The sequence below is a fragment of the Myotis nattereri genome (assembly GCF_964212035.1).
Source record: "Myotis nattereri genome assembly, chromosome: 14".
Lineage (NCBI taxonomy): Eukaryota > Metazoa > Chordata > Mammalia > Chiroptera > Vespertilionidae > Myotis > Myotis nattereri.
Genome location: NC_138089.1, coordinates 26,099,086 through 26,119,013, shown reverse-complemented (window position 1 = coordinate 26,119,013; position 19,928 = coordinate 26,099,086). Strand labels below are relative to the sequence as shown.

At 55.8% G+C, this 19,928-nt stretch overlaps 1 protein-coding gene across 1 annotated transcript in view; it reads left to right on the top strand.

The window, feature by feature from the left end:
* Positions 1 to 19,928, top strand: part of ATP2B2 (ATPase plasma membrane Ca2+ transporting 2) — a 360,949-nt gene extending 341,021 nt beyond the window's left edge. Inside the window, exons 18-26 of the mRNA XM_081105731.1 lie at positions 1,856 to 1,962; positions 2,420 to 2,611; positions 5,443 to 5,656; positions 7,514 to 7,725; positions 7,869 to 7,976; positions 9,888 to 10,070; positions 11,832 to 12,007; positions 16,419 to 16,473; positions 19,485 to 19,928. Of these exons, the coding sequence (XP_080961857.1) occupies positions 1,856 to 1,962; positions 2,420 to 2,611; positions 5,443 to 5,656; positions 7,514 to 7,725; positions 7,869 to 7,976; positions 9,888 to 10,070; positions 11,832 to 12,007; positions 16,419 to 16,473; positions 19,485 to 19,796 (1,559 nt within the window). The 3' untranslated portion in view covers positions 19,797 to 19,928. The remainder of the gene's footprint in view (positions 1 to 1,855; positions 1,963 to 2,419; positions 2,612 to 5,442; positions 5,657 to 7,513; positions 7,726 to 7,868; positions 7,977 to 9,887; positions 10,071 to 11,831; positions 12,008 to 16,418; positions 16,474 to 19,484) is intronic.

The following is a 19,928-nucleotide window of genomic DNA, read 5'->3' as shown; positions in this document are numbered from 1 at the left end:
TCAGGAGACAGCTGGCCAGAGGTGAAGACACAGGTGGGGTGAACCCAGGACCTCACACCTGAGCGACGGGCAGAGAGACCAAGGAGTGGCAGCCAGAGGGAGGAGCACAGCCAGGAGCAGTGGGCCAGGAGGCAAGGAAGGAAGCCTGGTGAAGAGGAAGGGGTGTCCCACAGCATGAACAGCTCCTGAGAGGTCTAGAGAAACAGGATAGGGATGTGACCACAGGAGGTGACCGCAGGAAGGCCCCTGGTGGCCGTGCATGGCAGGGCCATGCCAGCACTGCAGGTGGTGGACAGGGGTCTGGTAGAAGGTGTCCTCCCAGCTCCCCCCTCTCCTGGGAGCAGTAGGAGGCCTGCGGAAAGGTCAGTGCCAGCCTGAGAAGCCTCAGAGGAAAAACCAGCCCTTCCTCTGCCTTGGAGAAGCACCCACGCAGGCCAGGGGACCCTGCAGGGATGAAGGCCGCAAGTGCCAAGTGGACAGAGGCTGGAGAGTCATTGGCAGCGGGTCAGCTGGGACGCAGCCGGGACAACTCCCGAGTACATGCCTTGGAGCTGGGCCTGGAAGCAGGTGGAACTTGCATGGTCACAAAGAGCTGGGTGGGGGGGGGGGGTAGGGAGCACAGTGCCCGAAGTCAGGGAACTCATTCCCTCCTTCCACAGGCTGTGCTGTTTGCCAGGTTCAGGACAGAGGGGCACGTGGACGGATGGGAGCTGCAGTGATCAGTTAGGGTGAGGGCCTGCAGGGGGTCACAGAGGCTTCCCAGAGAAAGTGGCTCTGAGCTGAGCCTGCAGGTGGGTGACAGGGAGCTGGCTGAGGGAACAGCCTGTGCAAAGACAGGGCCAAGTGGAGCCGGCTCTGCAGGACCAAGAGCCATTCCTGTAGTTAAAGCACAGATGAGGGATGGCCGGGGGCTGAGAGAAGAGATGATCAGATAATGGGCAACTTCTGACCATGGAGGACTTGTGAGCAGAGCTAAGAATGCAGATGTCCCTCCAAGGCCAAGTGGGCAGTGAGAGAACGACTGCTGATGCTGGGGGCCAGGTTCAGACTCAGGCACTGCTGTGCAGATTGGAATGGGAGCCCTGGGTTAGTGAGGCAGAAGGGATGCGGACAGAGAGAAGCAGAAGGATCCCAGTGGGATTTTGGAGCCAGGATCCTCCGGCCTTGGTGACACATTTGATGTGCAGAATGAGAGAGCGACATGTCACGGTTGACACTCAAATTTCTGTCCTGCCCATAAACTCCACACATGCCCAGTGAGATCTTTCACCCATCCTTTTCCACTGGCCCCAGCTCAGTGACAGGGGCCACATGACATCTGTTCATTCTGTTATTTATTGAGGATTTTATTGAGGATAAATGTCTAGAGAGAGAGCAAGGCCAGTACAGTGGGTCAGGGGTCATTGACGAATGGCACAGCCTAGACCTCCTCAGGCGTGACTGAACCTCCCAGAGAGGTGGTGCTGGGGGAGCACATGGTAGGCCCCTGGAAAAACCCTGGAGCCCCTGGAGCACAGGCAGGGGGGCAGCGATTCTGGCCAGGGTGGCTGCTGGGGTGGCCATGGGTTGCAGAGAGAAGAGAGGGTGCTGGAGAGGTGAACAGGCCCAGACCATGGAGGGCTGTAAGCCAGTACTGGGCTAAGATGCCCGACATCCCCTGCAGGTGCTGGGAGCTATGGATGACCCTGGAGCTGAGAAGAACCACGAGGGGGGGGGGGGGCAGGCAAGGCAGGGGAGGGGACAAAGAGGAGGCTGTGCCCAGTCCTGTGTCCTCCTGTGGTTCAGGACTGGCCAGATTGTCCCTGCCCCATGGAGCACCCCAGGGCCCTGAGCACACCCCTGCCCCCTCCCACAGGCATCATCGACAGCACCCACACGGAGCAGCGGCAGGTGGTAGCTGTGACAGGAGACGGCACCAATGATGGTCCTGCACTCAAGAAGGCGGACGTGGGCTTCGCCATGGTAGGAGCGGCTTGCAGGGGCCGAGGGCAGCATCTGGCAGGCGCTCACGGGCAGGGGGTTAGGGGAACATGGACAATACAGCCTCAGGCTGGCGATGCGGGTCCCCCAGTTCACACTCAGCCCACCCACCGTCCACCTCATGTGCCCAGCCTGGCCCTCTGGAAGGACAGAGGGAGGCTCCCTGCACTAAGGGGTCTTGGTTGAGGGGAGGGGCAGGAAGAGGCTTCCTAAAGAGAGGCTGGCCCCAGGGTGCTAGGTCTGTCAGGAGTAGGTGTGTGTGCATGCATATGCGTCTGTATGCACACATGTGTGCCATGTGATCTGGCTGTGCTGGCAGTTGGGTGTATATATGTGGGGGTTGTGTAGGACTGAGGATGTGGAGGGGAGGAGAGCAGTGTTGCTAGAGCTGCTTGCCTCCTCGGTTGACCCACCCAGGCTCCTGTCCCCATCCCCACAGGGCATTGCAGGTACAGATGTGGCCAAGGAGGCCTCGGACATCATCCTGACGGACGACAACTTCAGCAGCATCGTCAAGGCGGTGATGTGGGGCCGCAACGTCTACGACAGCATATCCAAGTTCCTGCAGTTCCAGCTGACAGTCAACGTGGTGGCTGTGATTGTGGCCTTCACGGGGGCTTGCATCACGCAGGTGGGTCCCCCGAGGGGTGGGCAGGGTGGAGCATGCCGAAGCCTGGGGGAGGGCACCCTAGGTTGTCCCACCCATCAGTGGCACCTGCTGAGGGCCAGGAGCTGCAGCACAGGCCTCAGGTGCCAGCCCAGCGGAGCAGAGGAAATGAGGCTCAGAGATGTGGCGGGGGGTTGTCCAAGGTCAGCAGGCAAGTGGGAGAGGTTAGACCTCACTTCCACGCCTGCCTGGCCCAGGCACAGCGCTGGTCATTGCTCCAGGAGGCGGGAGAGGCCATCCCCCAGGGAGGCAGAGCTCATGGCCGCATAAAGGACTAGAGGGAGGGTGGGGCAGGGCCGGGCCCAGGGGGATCAGGCAGCCAGATGGGGGGCAAGGAGCCAGCAGGGCCCAGGGGGCCTTAGTTCTGACATGGAGCGTGTCGGGTGAGGCCTGGTTGCCTGGGTTCCTGAGGCCAATTGGGGGCCATAGTGGGGAGTCAGGGACTCTGTCACGGGGAGAGACAGTTGTCTGTCAGGATCTCAGCCTGGGTCTTGAGCAGCCCCAGGTCCTGAACCCAGGGGCAGTTAACCACAGGCCCCACATCAGCAGCCCCTGCTTCCTCACCTGCCCCATGCAGCAGGAAATAGTGATGATCCCCATCTCACAGAGGCAGAAACTGAGGCTTGGGGTATGGACAGGCCAGGTTCCTGCCACTGCTCCCACAGCCTCCTGCCCCACCCCAAATGCTGGCCAGGCTGGCCCGGGAGGAAACAGGCGTATTCCATGGCTGGCCCCCACTTGCAACCAAGTGGGCAGACAAGTTCCTGCCCACAGGAACCCCGAGGCCCGGGGGCCGGCACTGCCCCAAAGAGCTGTGTGGCCCTGGGAACACTGCTCCCCTCTGCTTTATTCTGAGCCCTTGGGGATACACATGGCAGCACCCAATACCCAAGCCCTGAGAGAGTCTGAGGGTCTGCTGAAGGGGTCCCTTCCTACTCCAGGGCCTCTCCAGGTTTGTGGGTGAGAAGCTCCCTCTAGTGGTGGCTTGGGAACACTCCCACAACCTGGCAATTCACAAGGCTTCTTGGAGACCAGCGGATGCCAGACGGGGAAACTGAGGTTTCAGTTTGCCTAAAGGTCTTACATTGGGTTGGTGGCAGGGCCATGGAGACCTTGATGTGGAGATCGGGGACCCTAACCCCAAGGGGCACGTGATCAGAGAAGGCTGATGGCAGGAAGAAGCTGAGGGTGTGGGGAGTAGGATGTGACTGAGCTGGGGCAGAGGTGGGAGAAGTGGGCAGGAGGCGGAGCTCTGATAAATACCTAGGAGGTAGTGAGAATATGGGGTGCAGACAGGGGGCCTCAGGAGGAACATGGAGAGGACAGAGGGACCAGGAACAGCTCAGTTCAAGCTATGAGGCTCTCAGGGCCTGTGTCTTCCTGGAGGAGGTGTTTCTCCGGTGGATGAGGATGAAGCCACAGGCAGAGGGCTGGGCTGGAAAGTGGGCAGTGTGGGGGAGGATGGGGCCCCTGCAGCCAGGGGACAGGTGTAGGAAGAGAGCAGGGCTCGGGAAGGGCCCCGGGAGCACAGATTTCAGAGGCAGGGGAAGAGGAGAAGCACCCTGAGGGAGATGGAGAAGGAAAAGGAACATTCAGAGAGGAGGAGGAGCTCGAGGTGAGTGGGGTCAGGGGTGCAAGGAGGAGGCTGTGGCCAGACACCAATGAGGCCAGTGAGATTGGCTGGAAGATGTGTTCCTCAGTTGTGACAAGTGGGCACTGGTGACCTTGGGGAAAGGCTTTTGAGGGGCACGGGGAGGCCAGAGTCTGGCTGCAAGGACAAGGCACACAGGGTGCGAGGAAGGAGGGAGACGGATGGATTCAGCAACTTTGGGCAGTGCAGACTGCATGGCATGACGGCACAGGACGGTGTGAATATGTGATCCCATCTCAGGCAGAGGTGTGGGACGATCCACGCCAGACTGGACGGTGGGAACCTATAGGTGGTTCAATCACTGATGAGTTTTAGCTTCTGCGCTATTCCTTACTTGCCCAAATTTCCTACCATAAAAATGTTATATTTTGGAACAGTAACTGCTGACATCAAAGTGGGGTAAAGGATAAAGAGAAATTGAGTGGCGGTGAGAAGAGGACAGGGTTGGGGCACTGCTGGTAAGGTAGGAGAGACATGAGCCATTAATGGTTGATGGCAGCGGTTCTCAACCTGTGGGTTGAGACCCCGTTGGCGGTCGAACGACCCTTTCACACAGGTCGCCTAAGACCATCCTGCATATCAGATATTTACATTACGATTCATAACAGTAGCAACATTACCGTTATGAAGTAGCAACAAAAATAAGTTTATGGTTGGGTCACAACATGAGGAACTGTATTTGAAGGGCCAGAAGGTTGAGAACCACTGGTTGAGGGGAAAGAGGCAGCGGGGAGGGGCCAGAGGGAGACAGAGGAGATGGAGTCTGTGCTGGAGATGGTGGGGGACGTTGTGGCCTTGCCTGGAGGTGAGACTCATGGGAGGCGGGGAAGGGAGGTGGCAGGCAAGGATGTGGCTGTATTTACCAGAGAACCAGTGGCCACTGGCCCTGGGAGTCCATTTTGTCCTTGGGGGAGAAGACAGCCAAAGTGGGCAGGTCTGGGCTGTCCTCCAGGGAAAGCCTCAGCGAACCTGCTCAGGAACCCAGGGGGCAGGCCAGTGAGGGCAGACCCACTGGACAGAGCGGCCTCAAGGCTCCAGCAGGAAGCTGCTGAACCCCCAGTGATGAGCCCCACACCAGGCACGTGGTGGCAGCAGGTGGGGCCGGTCTCCCCACGACAGCCCTCTCCACGGTTGCTGTCCCCAGGACTCCCCTCTGAAGGCTGTGCAGATGCTCTGGGTGAACCTCATCATGGACACGTTCGCCTCACTGGCGCTGGCCACCGAGCCGCCCACCGAGACCCTGCTTCTGAGGAAGCCGTACGGCCGCAACAAGCCCCTCATCTCGCGGACCATGATGAAGAACATCCTGGGCCACGCCGTCTACCAGCTCACCCTCATCTTCACACTGCTCTTTGTGGGTGAGTCCCCCACCCCACCCCCCGGAGACTGACCCAGCATTCTGATCGACACCCGCCTTCCTGTTTGCCAGTGGGGGATGGAGGCCCAGGGAGATGAAGTTAGCTGCTCAGTGTCACAGAGAAAGACTTGGGCAGAGCCAGGCCCTGTCCTGCATCTGGCCAACCCCCAAACCAAGGCTTTTTCCACGGACGCCATCTCTGAGCAGAGTACACCCTACATGAGGTGGTGCCCAAGGGTTGATGAGTGCCCCTCACGCCAGCTCCAGAGGAGCCTGAGGCTTTTGGGGGAAATGACTGGCCCTTCTCTGATGCATTCCCCATGGAAGGCTCCCTCCGTGAGGCTTCCTACACACCTGCCTTCCCCCAGTTATTTCCACAACACTCTCACCTAGGGTGCCAACCACTCCATGAGGCAGGCACCTCTGCCATCTCTCCCCATGACAATGCTAACAGCAAGCACAGAGTGGTGAGGCGACTTGCCCAAGGGCATGCAGTCTGAGGAGGAGCCTGGGCAAAGAACCAGGTCTGGATGGGCTAAGACTGGCCTGGCTTCCACGGGTGCTTCAGAGATGAACCATGCAGAGCCCACCCCCTGGGTGATAGATGAGGAAATAAACACCCGGAGAGGGGAAGAGGCTTGCCCGTGGTCACACAGCCAGTCGGGCCCAGCTGGAGTCCTCGCCTGGGCAGGCTCCCCCCATGTGAGCCTCCTTGAGCTGGACTTTCAACACCAAGGAGCACTTGCTTTCAGAGTACGGAGTACAGATGCGGTGGGGCATGGTCCTGTTCCTCAGAGGGCAGGCCTCCTCCAGAAAGCTCAAAGGTGGAGTGCTGGCAGGACCATTGTAAAGATCACCCGAGAAGCCGTGGAGGACGCCACAGGAAGTGGGAGAGACGCCCAGAAAAAGCTGCAGGCGGGGGAGAGGGGAGCGCCGCCGCTGCCTTACGGGCTGGCTTCCCCATCTGAGCACCTACCCTCGGTGGTCTTGGGTTCATGGGCACACCTCTCACACAGGAAGCCCCACAAGCCCTCCTGGCACCACCTCGCATAGGCATGCCATCAGCGGGTGCCCACACAATACCCGGGGGGCAGCCCACACTGCCCTCCACCGTGTGACAGCTCAGCTGTAAGAGAAGCAGCAACACGGGTAGGTCCGAGCCAGTCTGGCCGGGGAGCCCAGCCTCCACACCGGAATTATATCTCTTATAATAGCCCTCAGAGCTTCCCGAGGTCTCAGCAAGGGACATGCCCAGTTACAAAAAGCAGCACTTTTGGGGGAGCCCAAAGCCATGGCCTCCCACCAGGTATCCCTAGTTCACCTCCAGTCCTCCCAGTCCAGATGAGTCTGTCATTTTTTATAAGCAACGCTGCCTGAGAACACAGCCAGCATTCCACCTTTACCAGATTTCCATGGAAAAGTGGAAGGAAGTTCACCCAAGGTCTTGTTCCCCTGGAGCAGTGGTTCTCAACCTTGGCTGCACATTAGAATCACCTGGGAATCTTTTTAAAATCCTGATTTCTGGGCCTCATCCTCCGGAAATTCTGTTTCTTTGTTATGGGTGGGACCACAACATTAGTAACAAAGGAACAGGATTTCCGGAGGATGAGGCCCAGAAATCAGGATTTTAAAAAGATTCCCAGGTGATTCTAATGTGCAGCCAAGGTTGAGAACCACTGCCCTAGAGGATAAAGAGTTTTGTTACCCCTTCACTCACACTCACGGCCACCCAACGGCACAGGCCTACCTACCCCGTGTCCGGGGCGTGCCTCCATGTCTGGGCTGCCCACCCTGCTGCTGGGCCCAGGGTCTTCTCCCACCCCGGCCCTGCCCAGCTCCCGCACTCTCGGCTTGGCAGGTGAGAAGATGTTCGAGATCGACAGCGGGAGGAACGCCCCCCTGCACTCGCCGCCCTCGGAGCACTACACCATCATCTTCAACACCTTCGTCATGATGCAGCTCTTCAACGAGATCAATGCCCGCAAGATCCACGGCGAGCGCAACGTCTTTGACGGCATCTTCCGGAACCCCATCTTCTGCACCATCGTGCTGGGCACCTTTGCCATTCAGGTAGCCAGGCCACCATTTAACCGGGGCCAGCGGGCAGTGGGCAGCTGGAGCCCCCTGCAGTGTCCTGAGAGCCCAGGCCTCCGACCTGGCCCCTGAGGCCCATCTCTCTGTCTGTCTCTGTCTCTGCTCCCTTTGACCTCCAGATAGTGATCGTGCAGTTTGGGGGGAAGCCGTTCAGCTGCTCCCCGCTGCAGCTGGACCAGTGGATGTGGTGCATATTCATCGGGTTAGGAGAGCTCGTCTGGGGCCAGGTGAGTCCTGAGCGGGTTACAGGAAGTGCCTCTTATTGGGAGAAGGGAAAGAGCATTGGCCAGGAAATCCAGGAGCCCCAGGAATGGGTCCCAGTTCTGCCAGGGACTTGCTGTGTGGTCCTAGGACAAGGCCCTCCCTGCCACTGGGCATCTGAGCAATGGAAGTTGGCCCAGGTCCCAAATGCTGGTCATTTGCGTATCATCGCTGTGATTTTTGCCATATATCTCTCTGATCATGTTATTTACTTAATAGTTTCTTTTTTAATTGTATCAGGCTTTTTTTCATTGAAATTTATTTCAAAAGACAACTTTATATTACTAATATGAGTGGGAAATCAATAGCACTTGTCATAAATAGAAGCTAACAAAAAAATAATGTAATGAGAACAATGGTATTAAACTCTAACTGGATGCCATGGCCCACGGAGGCTCAGAGCCTACAGGCGGCTGGCTGTTAAAAAGGAGATTAGTTAAATGGTGTTACTGAGTGTGCTGATGGGAGATTAGTAGTTGGAGCCACACCAAAGAGAGGCTCCTTCAGATGCTCGGAGAGAACATAAGGGCAACTCCGCCACATGGCAGACCTACTCAGTGCTGTGCCTGTGGCATCTGAGATCCTCCTGGCTTTGGGCACCCCTGGGCTGGATGCTCTGTGGGGGCCTTTCATCTATGACCCCAGAACATCCTCCCACCAGTTCCCTTTCCTACTGTTGCCCATGTTCTTGGGACACACGCGCGCGCACACACACACACACATCACAGTGCTCACAATTTGCAGCTCAAGGCTCCTGACCAGGAAGTGGTGTTTATGAGACGCACCCGAGCTGGGCCAAAGGGGTTTTATCCCTGAGGGGCTGTCACCAAGGTGGAAGGGAGGTGGGGTGCCAATGGGCCTGAGACAGTGTTCTTGCCTCCCAGCTGTTCCCAGGCTGGAGTGGGACATGCCAGTGGCAGAGATTAAGTAGAAGATAAAGAAGAAAGTTTAGTTTTATTCAAAAGAAACTTTTTTAAACTTCGGGGCTTCTTTGGAGAGTTGACAAACTAGATTTGACTCAGCAACCCCATTCCCTGGGCACCCTCAGGGCCAGGCATCTTTACTCCACTGGGGCCCACCCCTTAGAGAGCTCAGGGTGTCTGGGTGAGCAGACTCCTAATGCCTAAGGATGATGCCAGCAGGCAATGCCCACCTTAAACTCCCAGGGAACCCCTGAGGCTGTGTCCAGGTCAGCCCATCTATCCCTCCAGGGGCTACAAGGAGCCTCTGACCTCTGCCACCTCAGTTCCCCCGTAGGGCCTGCCTCTCAAGCCTTGTGGACAAATCCTTTGGAGAAAGAGGGAGAATGAAAGTTTACCCCTTCTCATGTTGCCTCCCCTCGTTAGGAAGGCAACCATTCCCAGAATCCCCAAATTGGCTCTCCCTAGGGTATGCAGGCCCTGAGCCCCTCTTGCTCAGGTTGGGTACCCAGGACCCAGTGGCCTCAGGAGGAGGGAGCCCTGGAGCCTGAGGGCCCTCCAGGCTCACGCATGGCATCTTAGACACACCATCTCGCTTAAACCTCCAGCCCTGAGAATTGCCTTCAGCTTTACAGATGGGAAAACCAGAGCTCAGAGAGGTTAAAGGACTTGCCCAAGGTCACATGACCAGTAAGGTCTGGTGTATTCAAAGTCACATCTGCCCAACTCCTAGAAGCCAGGATTTTCCACTAGGCCCCCCTGACTCTGGATGAGTGAATGAATTGAAAAGCAAATTAATAGGAGATTTAAAGATTGAATTGAGATGAGTTAATTAGTTGAACCTGTAATTGGGTCAGAGAAGCGGGAGATTGGGAGAGCAAGAAGGGGTGGCAGGGAAGGAAGGAGGCTGACTGAGGGACAGCCCCCATTGCCCTAACCTTGCCACATCCCCTGCAGGTCATCGCCACCATCCCCACCAGCAGGCTCAAGTTCCTCAAGGAGGCGGGCAGGCTCACGCAGAAGGAGGAGATCCCGGAGGAGGAGCTCAACGAGGACGTGGAGGAGATAGACCACGCCGAGCGAGAGCTGAGGCGGGGCCAGATCCTATGGTTCCGAGGCCTGAATCGGATCCAAACCCAGGTACAGGAGGCTCCCAGGGCTGGGCCCACACCTGGCTGGGCAGGCAGGTGATGGAGTGAACATGCTCCATCCACCTCCCGGGGCCCCAGAGGTCAGGGTCCTGCTCTCACCACCTCACCAGCTTTTCGTACACCCACATTCCTCGCACGCACTCTCGAGTGGCTGCTGAAGAAACAGTGGCCTCCTCAGGAACGTTCCACATCACCTTCTCGGCCAGCAAGGGATCGGACTGGGGTGTCAGGGGTTACCCCTGAGCAGGGGAGGGGTTGACCCAAGAGCTGAGGGGACTGAGGGACTCTAGTCAGGGCTGCTGGGGGGACTGGGATCAGAGCTGCAGGGCAGCTACCAGGAGGGACAGCCCAAGGCTGGAGACTGGTCCCCTGGAGGCCAAGATGGCAGCTTCATGCCAGGGTTGGTCCCAAATTGCCCCCGGGGCCAGGGGCCGGTGAGCTCCAGGGCTTATGCACATTCGCACATCCTCCTACTCCATAGTGGGTTTCCGAGTTCTCAGGCAGCTCTGGGGGGCAAATCTTGGTTTTCCCTCACAGACACACATGCACGCCAAAGACACCTGCAGAGCACACGTGTTTCTTCCCCAGCACAGAGACTGCACGGCTGCCACATGCCAGGTGCTACAGTGTGCAGCCCTCCCCCGACACACTGCAGCCTCTCACAGGAGCCAGCCCCTCTGCCTGGGTTGGGGTTATAGTTCACATCATGCTTTCACAGCCTATGTAACTCAGAGAGGGTCGGTCTCTTACCCAGACCACCTGGGAGAGCTGCTGCATCTGGCAAGTTCATGGCCCCCACCCCATCCCACTCTGGGAAGTGTTGCAGAGCCCCCACCTGCATCCTGCCTGGTGGCCTAGCACTTCATTTAATAAACGTAACATCCATAGTGCACTGTCCCAAGCATCATCTCACTGGCCTTCACAGCCCCCTGAGAGGTAGGTAGGCCTCCTCCAGTTTAGAGGGGACTGCGGTTCAGGAGGCAGCACTTTCTGAGAGCTGGGGTGGGGCACAGAGGCAGGTTTCAGACCCAGAGCCACCTGATGGATGCAGCCTGGGCTCCTCCCAGCAAGACCCCAGCACCAGGCCTGCCGGGGCCGCTCTCAGCGCACATGGCCCTGGTGCTGTTACCAACCCGCCCAGGGCCTCTCAGAGGTCTCCAGGCTGCAGGACACCGGACTGTAGTTCCTTGAATGGACACAGTGCCTGTCCAGCTGGGCTCTTCAGGAACGCTAACACAGGCCAAGGGCTTTGCCACCCAGAGAATACCCTGCCAGGTGGGTGGCATTGCCCCTTCAGAAGGATAAGAAACTACACTCAGAGAGGTGACTTGCCCAAAGTCACCTAGCTCGTAAATGGCATAGCTGAAATTTGGGCCAAAGTCTGTCCACCCAGAGCCCCCACCATACCACTCAGGCTCCACCCCTGGCCCCAAGTGGCACTAAGCACCCCTCTTGCTTCCAAACACCATGTTTAATCACCCCCAGCCCAGCCCACTGGCCCCTGAGCCCCTGGAGCAGAGCCAAGGCCGGGCCCTGGGGTCCTCCCTAGGACCCTGGGCCTGCAGATGGGCCGGAACCGAGCAGACATCTTTCAGAGCCTTGGAGTGTGTCTGGTACTTTTTGTTTTGATTTCAGTGACGTCGTCATTGTTGCCGTGGCTGCGGCTGTTCTCGTGGCATTGCGCCTGTCAGTCGTGTAGCTGTTGTGTTCGTTCTTCTCGCAACTTGTCTCGTTCTCTCCTCCGTTGCAGATTGAAGTAGTCAATACATTCAAGAGCGGGGCCTCCTTCCAGGGGGCCCTGCGGAGACAGTCCTCCGTCACCAGCCAGAGCCAGGACGTAGCCAATCTCTCTAGCCCTAGTCACGTGTCGTTGTCCAATGCTCTTTCCTCTCCGACCAGCCTTCCTCCTGCTGCAGCTGGGCGTGAGTGTGAATCCTTACCGCCTCGGGCACCACCGACGCTAGCGCCGGGCGGGCAGGCGGGCAGGGGCCGGGGCACCAAGGACATGGGGGGCAGCCAGTCATGGTTAGGCCCAGGGGCTGAGGGCCACAGTTGGTCAGTGATGGGGGGCAGTCTCTTGGTGGGCCAGAATCAGCTGGGGTCAGAGTCAGGGGTTACAACCAGTCAGTCAAGGTGTCGTGAGGGTCACAAGTGGTCAAAAAGTCTGGATCAGTCAAAAGATCATCATCGGCCAGGAAGGTTTCGGTAATTAAATGTCCCACTGCACCACAAGGTCGCAGCCGCCAAGGGGTAGCATCAGCCAGGGGACACAAGGTGTCCCCATTAGTTGAAGGTCATATCAGTGACAAAAAGCCTGGCTCCCAAGGGCAAGGGTGAGAGTTGGCCAGGAAATACAGTCTCCAGTCAGTCAGGCAAAGGGTTACCGTGGGCCAAGGCCCTCAGGGGTCATAGTCAGTCACAGTGGGGTCCAGCCAAGGGAGCGGTCACTGTAGGTCAGAGGTCATAGTCCGTCTGGGGTCCCAGGAGATCCCAGCCCAGTGGTTTGGAACCCTCTGCCCTCTCTCCTTGCACATCTAAAGCATCAGCTGCCTTATACCACTTTCCCTGCATGCTCAAGATCTGATGCCTTCCTAGAAGGGACAAGGCCCCTCACCATTCAGCTTGACCTCAAGTAGAAAACAGTGGGCCAAGCTTCAGGTCTCGCGTGGTGCTGGAGGCCCTGAGGGATCTGGTCTAGCCCTCGGCTTCCTGCCTTCCTTACCTGAGAGACAGCCTGCGGCTCTGACCCCCTCCATCACCTCCCTCCTGCTGAGCTCGTCACCTCACGCCATCACTTTTTACCTGGCTCTCCCTTCTCTGGCCTTGTCTAGATCTTTCTGAACCCCTATGTCCTCAGGTCCTAGAGCAAATAAGAAGTCTCAGTTTACCACCTTCCTCCCTTTCCTTGTCTCCAAACTGCAAGGGAGCCCTGTTCTGGTCTTCTCAGATGGCCACGATGGTTCCCTTAGCCAGCCCTTGGGCTTCTTTGAGGAGGCATAGACTCCAGACCACATCTTTTAATACTTTATGAGGTGCCTCTACCCCCATCCAAACACAGAGCACCCATAACACACATCCCCAGCCACTGCACGGGAGAGCACCTGTGTGCTCGGTGGGAACCACGCCATCTGAGCCCTCTGGCAGGGGGCATGAGCCACAGAAAGCCTCTTTCTTTTCTTTTTTTTCTCTTTTTTTAAATATATTTTATTGATTTTTCACAGAGCAGAAGGGAGAGGGATAGAGAGTTAGAAACATCAATGAGAGAGGAACATTGATCAGCTGCCTCCTGCACACCTCCCACTGGGGATGTGCCCGCAACCAAGGTACATGCCCTTGACTGGAATCGAACCTGGGACCTTTCAGTCCGTAGGCCGATGCTCTACCCACCGAGCCAAACCGGTTAGGGCCACAGAAAGCCTCTTGAAGGCATATGCTGATGTCCCATGACCTTTCAGTGGATGCAGTCCTGCCAGGTATGCATGATGACAGGAAGGATGCAGAAACGGTGGGAAAGCCCCTTCTTGTTCATTCATTCACTAGCACAGACCACAGTATTGAGGAGGCCAGACTAGCCAAGGTGAAGTGCAGACCTATTTGAGCAGATGGTGTCCAGAGTCACATTCCCATGAGGTGTCACTAGGAAATCACTGCCAGGCTTTCTCAGGGCAGGAAACCAGAGCCAGTGGTGAGGTCCCATCCTCTCCCCTTCACATTAGAGAGCCCTCCCCTTGGTGAGAGACCCTCACCCAACTGACCTACTTCTGCACCAGCTTAGCTCTGACCTTGCTCCATGACCGGAAGTGTTCTGACCTAGAGAGCCACTTGAGGAAGACTCCATTCCTTTGGCTTCTGCCACTCTCCCCCGACACCTGCATCCCCCTAGCTGGGTCTGACCGCCAGAAGCCTAGCTTCTGAGTGCACACGTAGTTCTTTGTCCCATCTTGGTCCAGCCTCCTTCTTGACGTGTGGCACTTTGCACTGGCCACAGGAGAGCCTCGCATTCCTGCCTCACAGTCTTTGAAAGTCTTCCCTTGGTCTGTCCCCCTCCTCCTAGCTTTCACAGTCTAAAAGGAAGAGCTCAGTCATCTCAAACCTTAGCAATTGAATTCTCATCTTTTCTGTCATTTATAAAGCCATTCAATAAGGCTGGTCTTGGGACAGTCAGTTCTTAGCAATTCTCCTTCAGAGACATGCCCTCTTCTGCCCACCCTGCACTTACTTCCTATCTCTAAGCCAATTTGCTTCCAGGCCAGATTGATCCCTTTTATCCCAGGGTGACCCCAACTTTGCAACAGTCTTTGAAAAGGAGCCTGTGCCATAGCCGGTTTGGCTCAGTGATTAGAGCTTTGGCCTGCAGACCAAAGGGTCCCAGGTTCAATTCTGATCAAGGGCACGTACCTTAGTTGCAGGCTCTTCCCCACCCAGACCCTGGTCCGGGCTCCTGCAGGAGGCAACCAATCGACGTGTTTCTCTCACATCGATGTTTCTCTCTGTCTTTCCCTCTCTCTCCCACTCTCTCTGAAAAAAAGGAGCCTTTAAGCCTTGACCCTTCATTCTCTCAGAGACCTCAAAGGGGCTCTGTCCCCCAGCCACCACCTTGCCTCTGCCCCAGGAATCATCCCTCCTTAAGAATCTTGTATTCCTACCCTCTATTGTAGAATCCAGCCTGTCATTCTGGGTCCATTCTTGGACCCTTTCTTGGACATATGGTCTCAAAAGGAGCCTGTCTGTCCCCCTGCCCAAGGGTACTGGTTCCAAAGGGATCGCAACCTCTGTGGCTTCAGTGCACACACTTTGGTCAACACAGTCACAATGCAAACTCTAAATAATTATCCCCTAGTTCCTCTTTTTGCTGAAATAGTTTCTATAACAATGGCACATCCTTTGGTCTCCAAGGTCTCTGAGGGCCCCCTAGACACCAGGCAAGGTCCCTTCAGAAGCCGAAGGCTTTCTTCCCATGGGGAGGGGTGCAGCAGATGGCCAGGAGTAGGATTGGGTGAGATGAATCAGTGGCTGCTTCCCGCCTCCTCTCAGCAGGGTCTTCTTCCTGGGGGTTCTCCAGCAGAGGAGGGTGGCCATGTGTATGCTGCATGGAAAACGCTGGGTCTGTGTGCTCTGACAGGAGCCAAACCACTGTGCCCTGGGTTATGAAGAGCTGGCTACACAGGCCAGATGCAGGGCACTCTAGACTTGGACTGGCTTCTGACTCACGACATTGGGGTGAGGAACCTGCTCCCCCCACGACACACATCTCTCCCCCAGCACCACTGTGAGATGGAGGGCCCCAGGCAGACAAATGCATGTGGTGCCAGGACAGTCCCATCCGACTGGCATCTGGAATGTTCAGGAAGGAACTCTGGCCTACTTGCTTGCTTTCTTCTCCTGACTTACTCACAAGCGAGTTTACTTTTACCCCCCAGAAACTTAATAACACACCCTCCTGACTTATCCTTGAGCCTCGCTCAACACCTTCCCAAGCAGTTGCCTACATCCTTCACTTCACATATGCCTCCAACTGAAATAGAAGGAGGGAGGATCTGCCAATACATCCATTTACCTGAAAAAGACACTGAGGCTCAGAGAAGTGGACCGACTTGCCCAAGATCACATAGCAAGTGAGTGGCAAGAGGTCTGAGTGCAAAGTCCCTCCTTTTTCCTACCACCCCATAGCACTTCCCAGACAAGCCCACAGACCTGAGCCCACAGAGGTTGGATTTCCTTTCTGGAACCGGTACCCGCACCCATAGCCTCATTCAGCAAAAAGAGCGAATCCTTGGGGTCCAGAGTCCAGGGGAGTTGTTTCTCTGCTTGACTCTCCCCAGCCTGGCAGGGACGGGAGAAGGGTGCCTTCCCACTGGTGATCAAGGACAAACCAGCATCCAGCTCTTCCATCCAAGGCCAAGTTGCATGACCCCTCTGCCTCATTCCCCTCAAATCCCTAACCCATCTCGAGCCACCTTTGTACGCAGCACGTTTGTAGCAGGCTCTGTGTTCATCAGTGAAAGTCCTGCTTCTTCAAACCAGCCAGGCCACGAACCTCAGACGCCTACCCCAACCAGCCACTCGCTCTGGACGCTGCCCCTGCTAGACAGGGCCTCTCCTGCTCCCACTTCCCCACTCCCCCTCCAGATTCCGGGTTCTGAGGACTGCGAGGGCAAGGAATGTGCATCTCTTAGGGGGAGGGATGTAGGAAAGGAAAGGAAGCTGGACCTCTCGTTAGCATGTTGGTAACTAGTTTAGTGCAGTCTTGGGTTGACGAGAAAAATGGCTTGCTTCTGGGACGGGGGGACCCTAGACCTCTCTGCTTTCTGAATATTCCATGTGTTTGTTTCCCTAGAGGGCTAGAGAACCCTGGACACAGAGTTCAGCAAGAGAGAGTGAAATTAAAAGAGGTTGTGAGTCTTTAACCTTGAGCCTGAAATGAATGTGAATCAATCCCAGACTCTTGGCTTCCTTGAAGCCGGGTAAACATTCGAGTATGTCGAACCATCCCAGACCAGGGCCTCTGCATTTCCTCAGAGCCCTCCTGCTCCCTTTGTGCTGATGAAACCAAAATGCCTGAAACCTCTCCCCTCCCCCACGCCCCATGCGGCTCATATCACAAAACCCCATCTTCAGGGTAGGCAGGAGGGGGAGATGGAAGAGCTTTTTTTTCTTCCCATATTTTTTTTCCATTTCAGCCGCGGAGAGAACCGAAGTGGAGACTTGAGATGGCCGTGGCGGGGTGTCCCAAAAAGTCTTGTCCCCACAGTCTTGTCCAGAGCAGTTCATTCTTTTTGTTGTCTCCATGCCAGGGGGAGGGCGAGGGGCCTGCATCTCATTGTGTGTCGTCCCCTCTGCGTTGTCAGTCACATGACAGGGTCCTGCAACCATCCCTCCTCCTCCACCAGGTGCTCCGGCTGGAATCTTATTACAGTTCAGAGCCTCAGAACATTCTGGGCACTAGGCTGGGCAGCTACTATGATCATTAGTATTCCCATTTTACAGATCAGAAAGCTGAGGCCTGCCACACCTTTTTTCTTGTTTGCACTTAATCAAGGGTGTAATGGCCCACTGCTTATCAGGACATCAGAATATTAATAATCTCTACAGAGCCACAAATATGGAGTCCAGGGAGAAAGAAATCCCAGGGCAGCCAAACAGCCATCACAGAGCGCCAGCACTAACGCACCACGCCTGGCTGGCTCTCACTCGGCACCTGAGGCCTCCTATTTAAAGCAGTGGACAGGGTTCCCTGGAGTCCCCAGCCAACAGCACATAGAATATATCCGGATCGACAGAGATGCTTTTTTTGAGAAGACAAGGAAAAATCAGAACTAGTGAGTAATGACTGACATCAAAGAACTTTTTAAAAATATATACTTTTATTGATTTCAGAGAGGAAAGGAGAGGGAGAGAGAGATCGAAACATCAATAATGAGAGCAAATCATTGATTGGCTGCCTCCTGCACGCCCCACACTGGGAATCGAGCCCACAACCTGGACATGTGCCCTGACCGGGAATTGAACCATGACCTCCTGGTTCATAGGTTGACACTCAACCACTGAGCCATGCCGGCCGGGCAAAGAAGAACTTTTTTTTTTTTTTCCTATTTTGTTTCTTCTTCTTTCATTTCTAGAACTTTAAAAAAAAAAAAAAAAAAAAAACCCTGTAGGATCTTACACAAGATTAAAAGATTCTTGGCAAAGTCCACTTCTTCTCTGTGTACACTACATAAGACAGCAGAGGAGCATATGATGTGCTTTAGAAAGACTCCCCTATGAAATAGCAAAATAAACCCTGAGCTGTGACACTTGAAACCATCAGCCACAGTCATCAAGAGAACTCATTTCCATGGACAGGCTTTCCCCCACCTTGCCCCACCACCGAGCTGGCCCTGGGTTTACTCGTCCCGTCCTCTGCCCCCCACAGGCCTATGGTGTGGGAGCAGCCGCTGCTCTGCAGGGAAGGCTATGCAGGGTGCCCTCAGGACCACAGCCACTTCGGCTGAGGCTCTGCTCCTTGGAGGCACTGCTGCTGCCCCCACTGCACTCCCCTTGCTGCTGCTCTACTGTGAGGCGGGCTGGGAAAAGAGAGGGAAGAACTTTGTCCCAAGTCCCCTCAGTCCCTTGAGCTAACAGTCATGGCTCCCCCTCCTAGGCGTCCAGAGGAGGGACCCCTCTTCTAAGTGAGGGTCCTGTTCTCTGCACCCCGCAAGGACAGAGGATGGCCAGGGAGGGAGTATGGCTCACCCACTGTCAAGCACCAGAGGTGGCAGAGCTAGGACTCAGACTCCAGGTCCAGTGCTCTTCCCACTAGCCCGGTGGATGCAAGGCCCCACCTCCTTCCATTCTTCAGAGAACCACAGGTTCCAACTGAGACACAGAAAACGAAAGAACTTGCTATTTTGAGTTCAGTTGCACACTCCCTTAGCGCCCCACCCAGGGCGGCGATTGACCCTCTGATTCTGGCCTCATTTTTTGGTTTTGTGTTTTCAAGGCACAAATAAAAAAAATCAAATACCCCAGGAAATAAGCCAACTACAATGGCTGGCCAGGGCTTTGAGTCAATACTCGAGTGTTTACCTCCCAAATGCATGAAGGAAAGAAACGTTGGGTACAAACGACCTCCGTTCACATTGTCCAGGCTTCCAAGTGTAGCGTGTGTCTGTCTGCGTGTGCCGTGTGGTTCCTGACCCCCACCGTGGCATGCTCCCCTCCCGAATGTCGCCCGTCCGCCGGCTCCGTCGTGCTTTCTGGCTGCCTCTGCTCTGCACCCCAGAAAGCCCTGGGCTGGCTTGGGTTTGCTTTGCTGCCTTCGTTTTGACGTTCCTGTCCTCTGTTTGGCCCTCGTGTGACTTCTCTCATCCCGGTTTATCCATCTGTCTCTCCTTTCTGTTCCTTTTCTGTTTGTGACATGTTATCTGTTCCATGTGGTATGGTTTCTTAACTGCGTGTGGGGTTTTTTTTTTAAGATTACTTTTTTAAAAAATAGCTTTTCCTCCTTCCTATTCTGTTCCCACCTGGCCCCATCACCCTTCTGCATGGTCGAACCTGCTTTAAAGTTAACAAGGCTCAGTCTCTCCCTAGGTCGGGGTGCCCGCCAGAGTGGACCATGCTTCCTCTGACCAGTTTCCCATCATCTCTTTGATGGGGCTTGATTTCTCCTATCCTAATATTGTTGTTTTGACCAAAACCAAAGCAATGCTAAAAACCTCATGGATGCATATAACCTGAGCCCCTCTTCCAATCTTCCCTCTCCTGTCCATGCTCATAACACTCCGAGACTATGGATTCCACCCACTTTCTATGCCCTAACCCCTCTCCCACCTGCCCCTCCTCCAAGCCCCCCAGAGCACACACACACACACACACACACACACACACCAGGGCACTGCTTCTCACCCCTACACTTCCCTTGCAGATCCGCGTCGTGAAGGCGTTCCGTAGCTCTCTCTATGAAGGTCTAGAAAAGCCTGAGTCTCGAACCTCCATCCATAATTTCATGGCTCATCCTGAATTCCGGATCGAAGATTCACAGCCCCACATCCCCCTCATCGATGACACCGACCTGGAAGAAGATGCCGCGCTCAAGCAGAACTCGAGCCCGCCGTCATCGCTCAACAAGAACAACAGCGCCATCGACAGCGGGATCAACCTGACGACCGACACAAGCAAATCAGCTACCTCTTCAAGTCCAGGGAGCCCCATCCACAGCCTGGAGACGTCGCTTTAGCTGAGGACCCCACCGCCACCCACCTCCCGGGCACCCACCCATCCAGACACCCAACTCACTCAAGCAGCAACGAGCAACAACAGGAAACCAAATACTGGAGAGAAAACCAACGTTTCCACCCAACAGACCCTT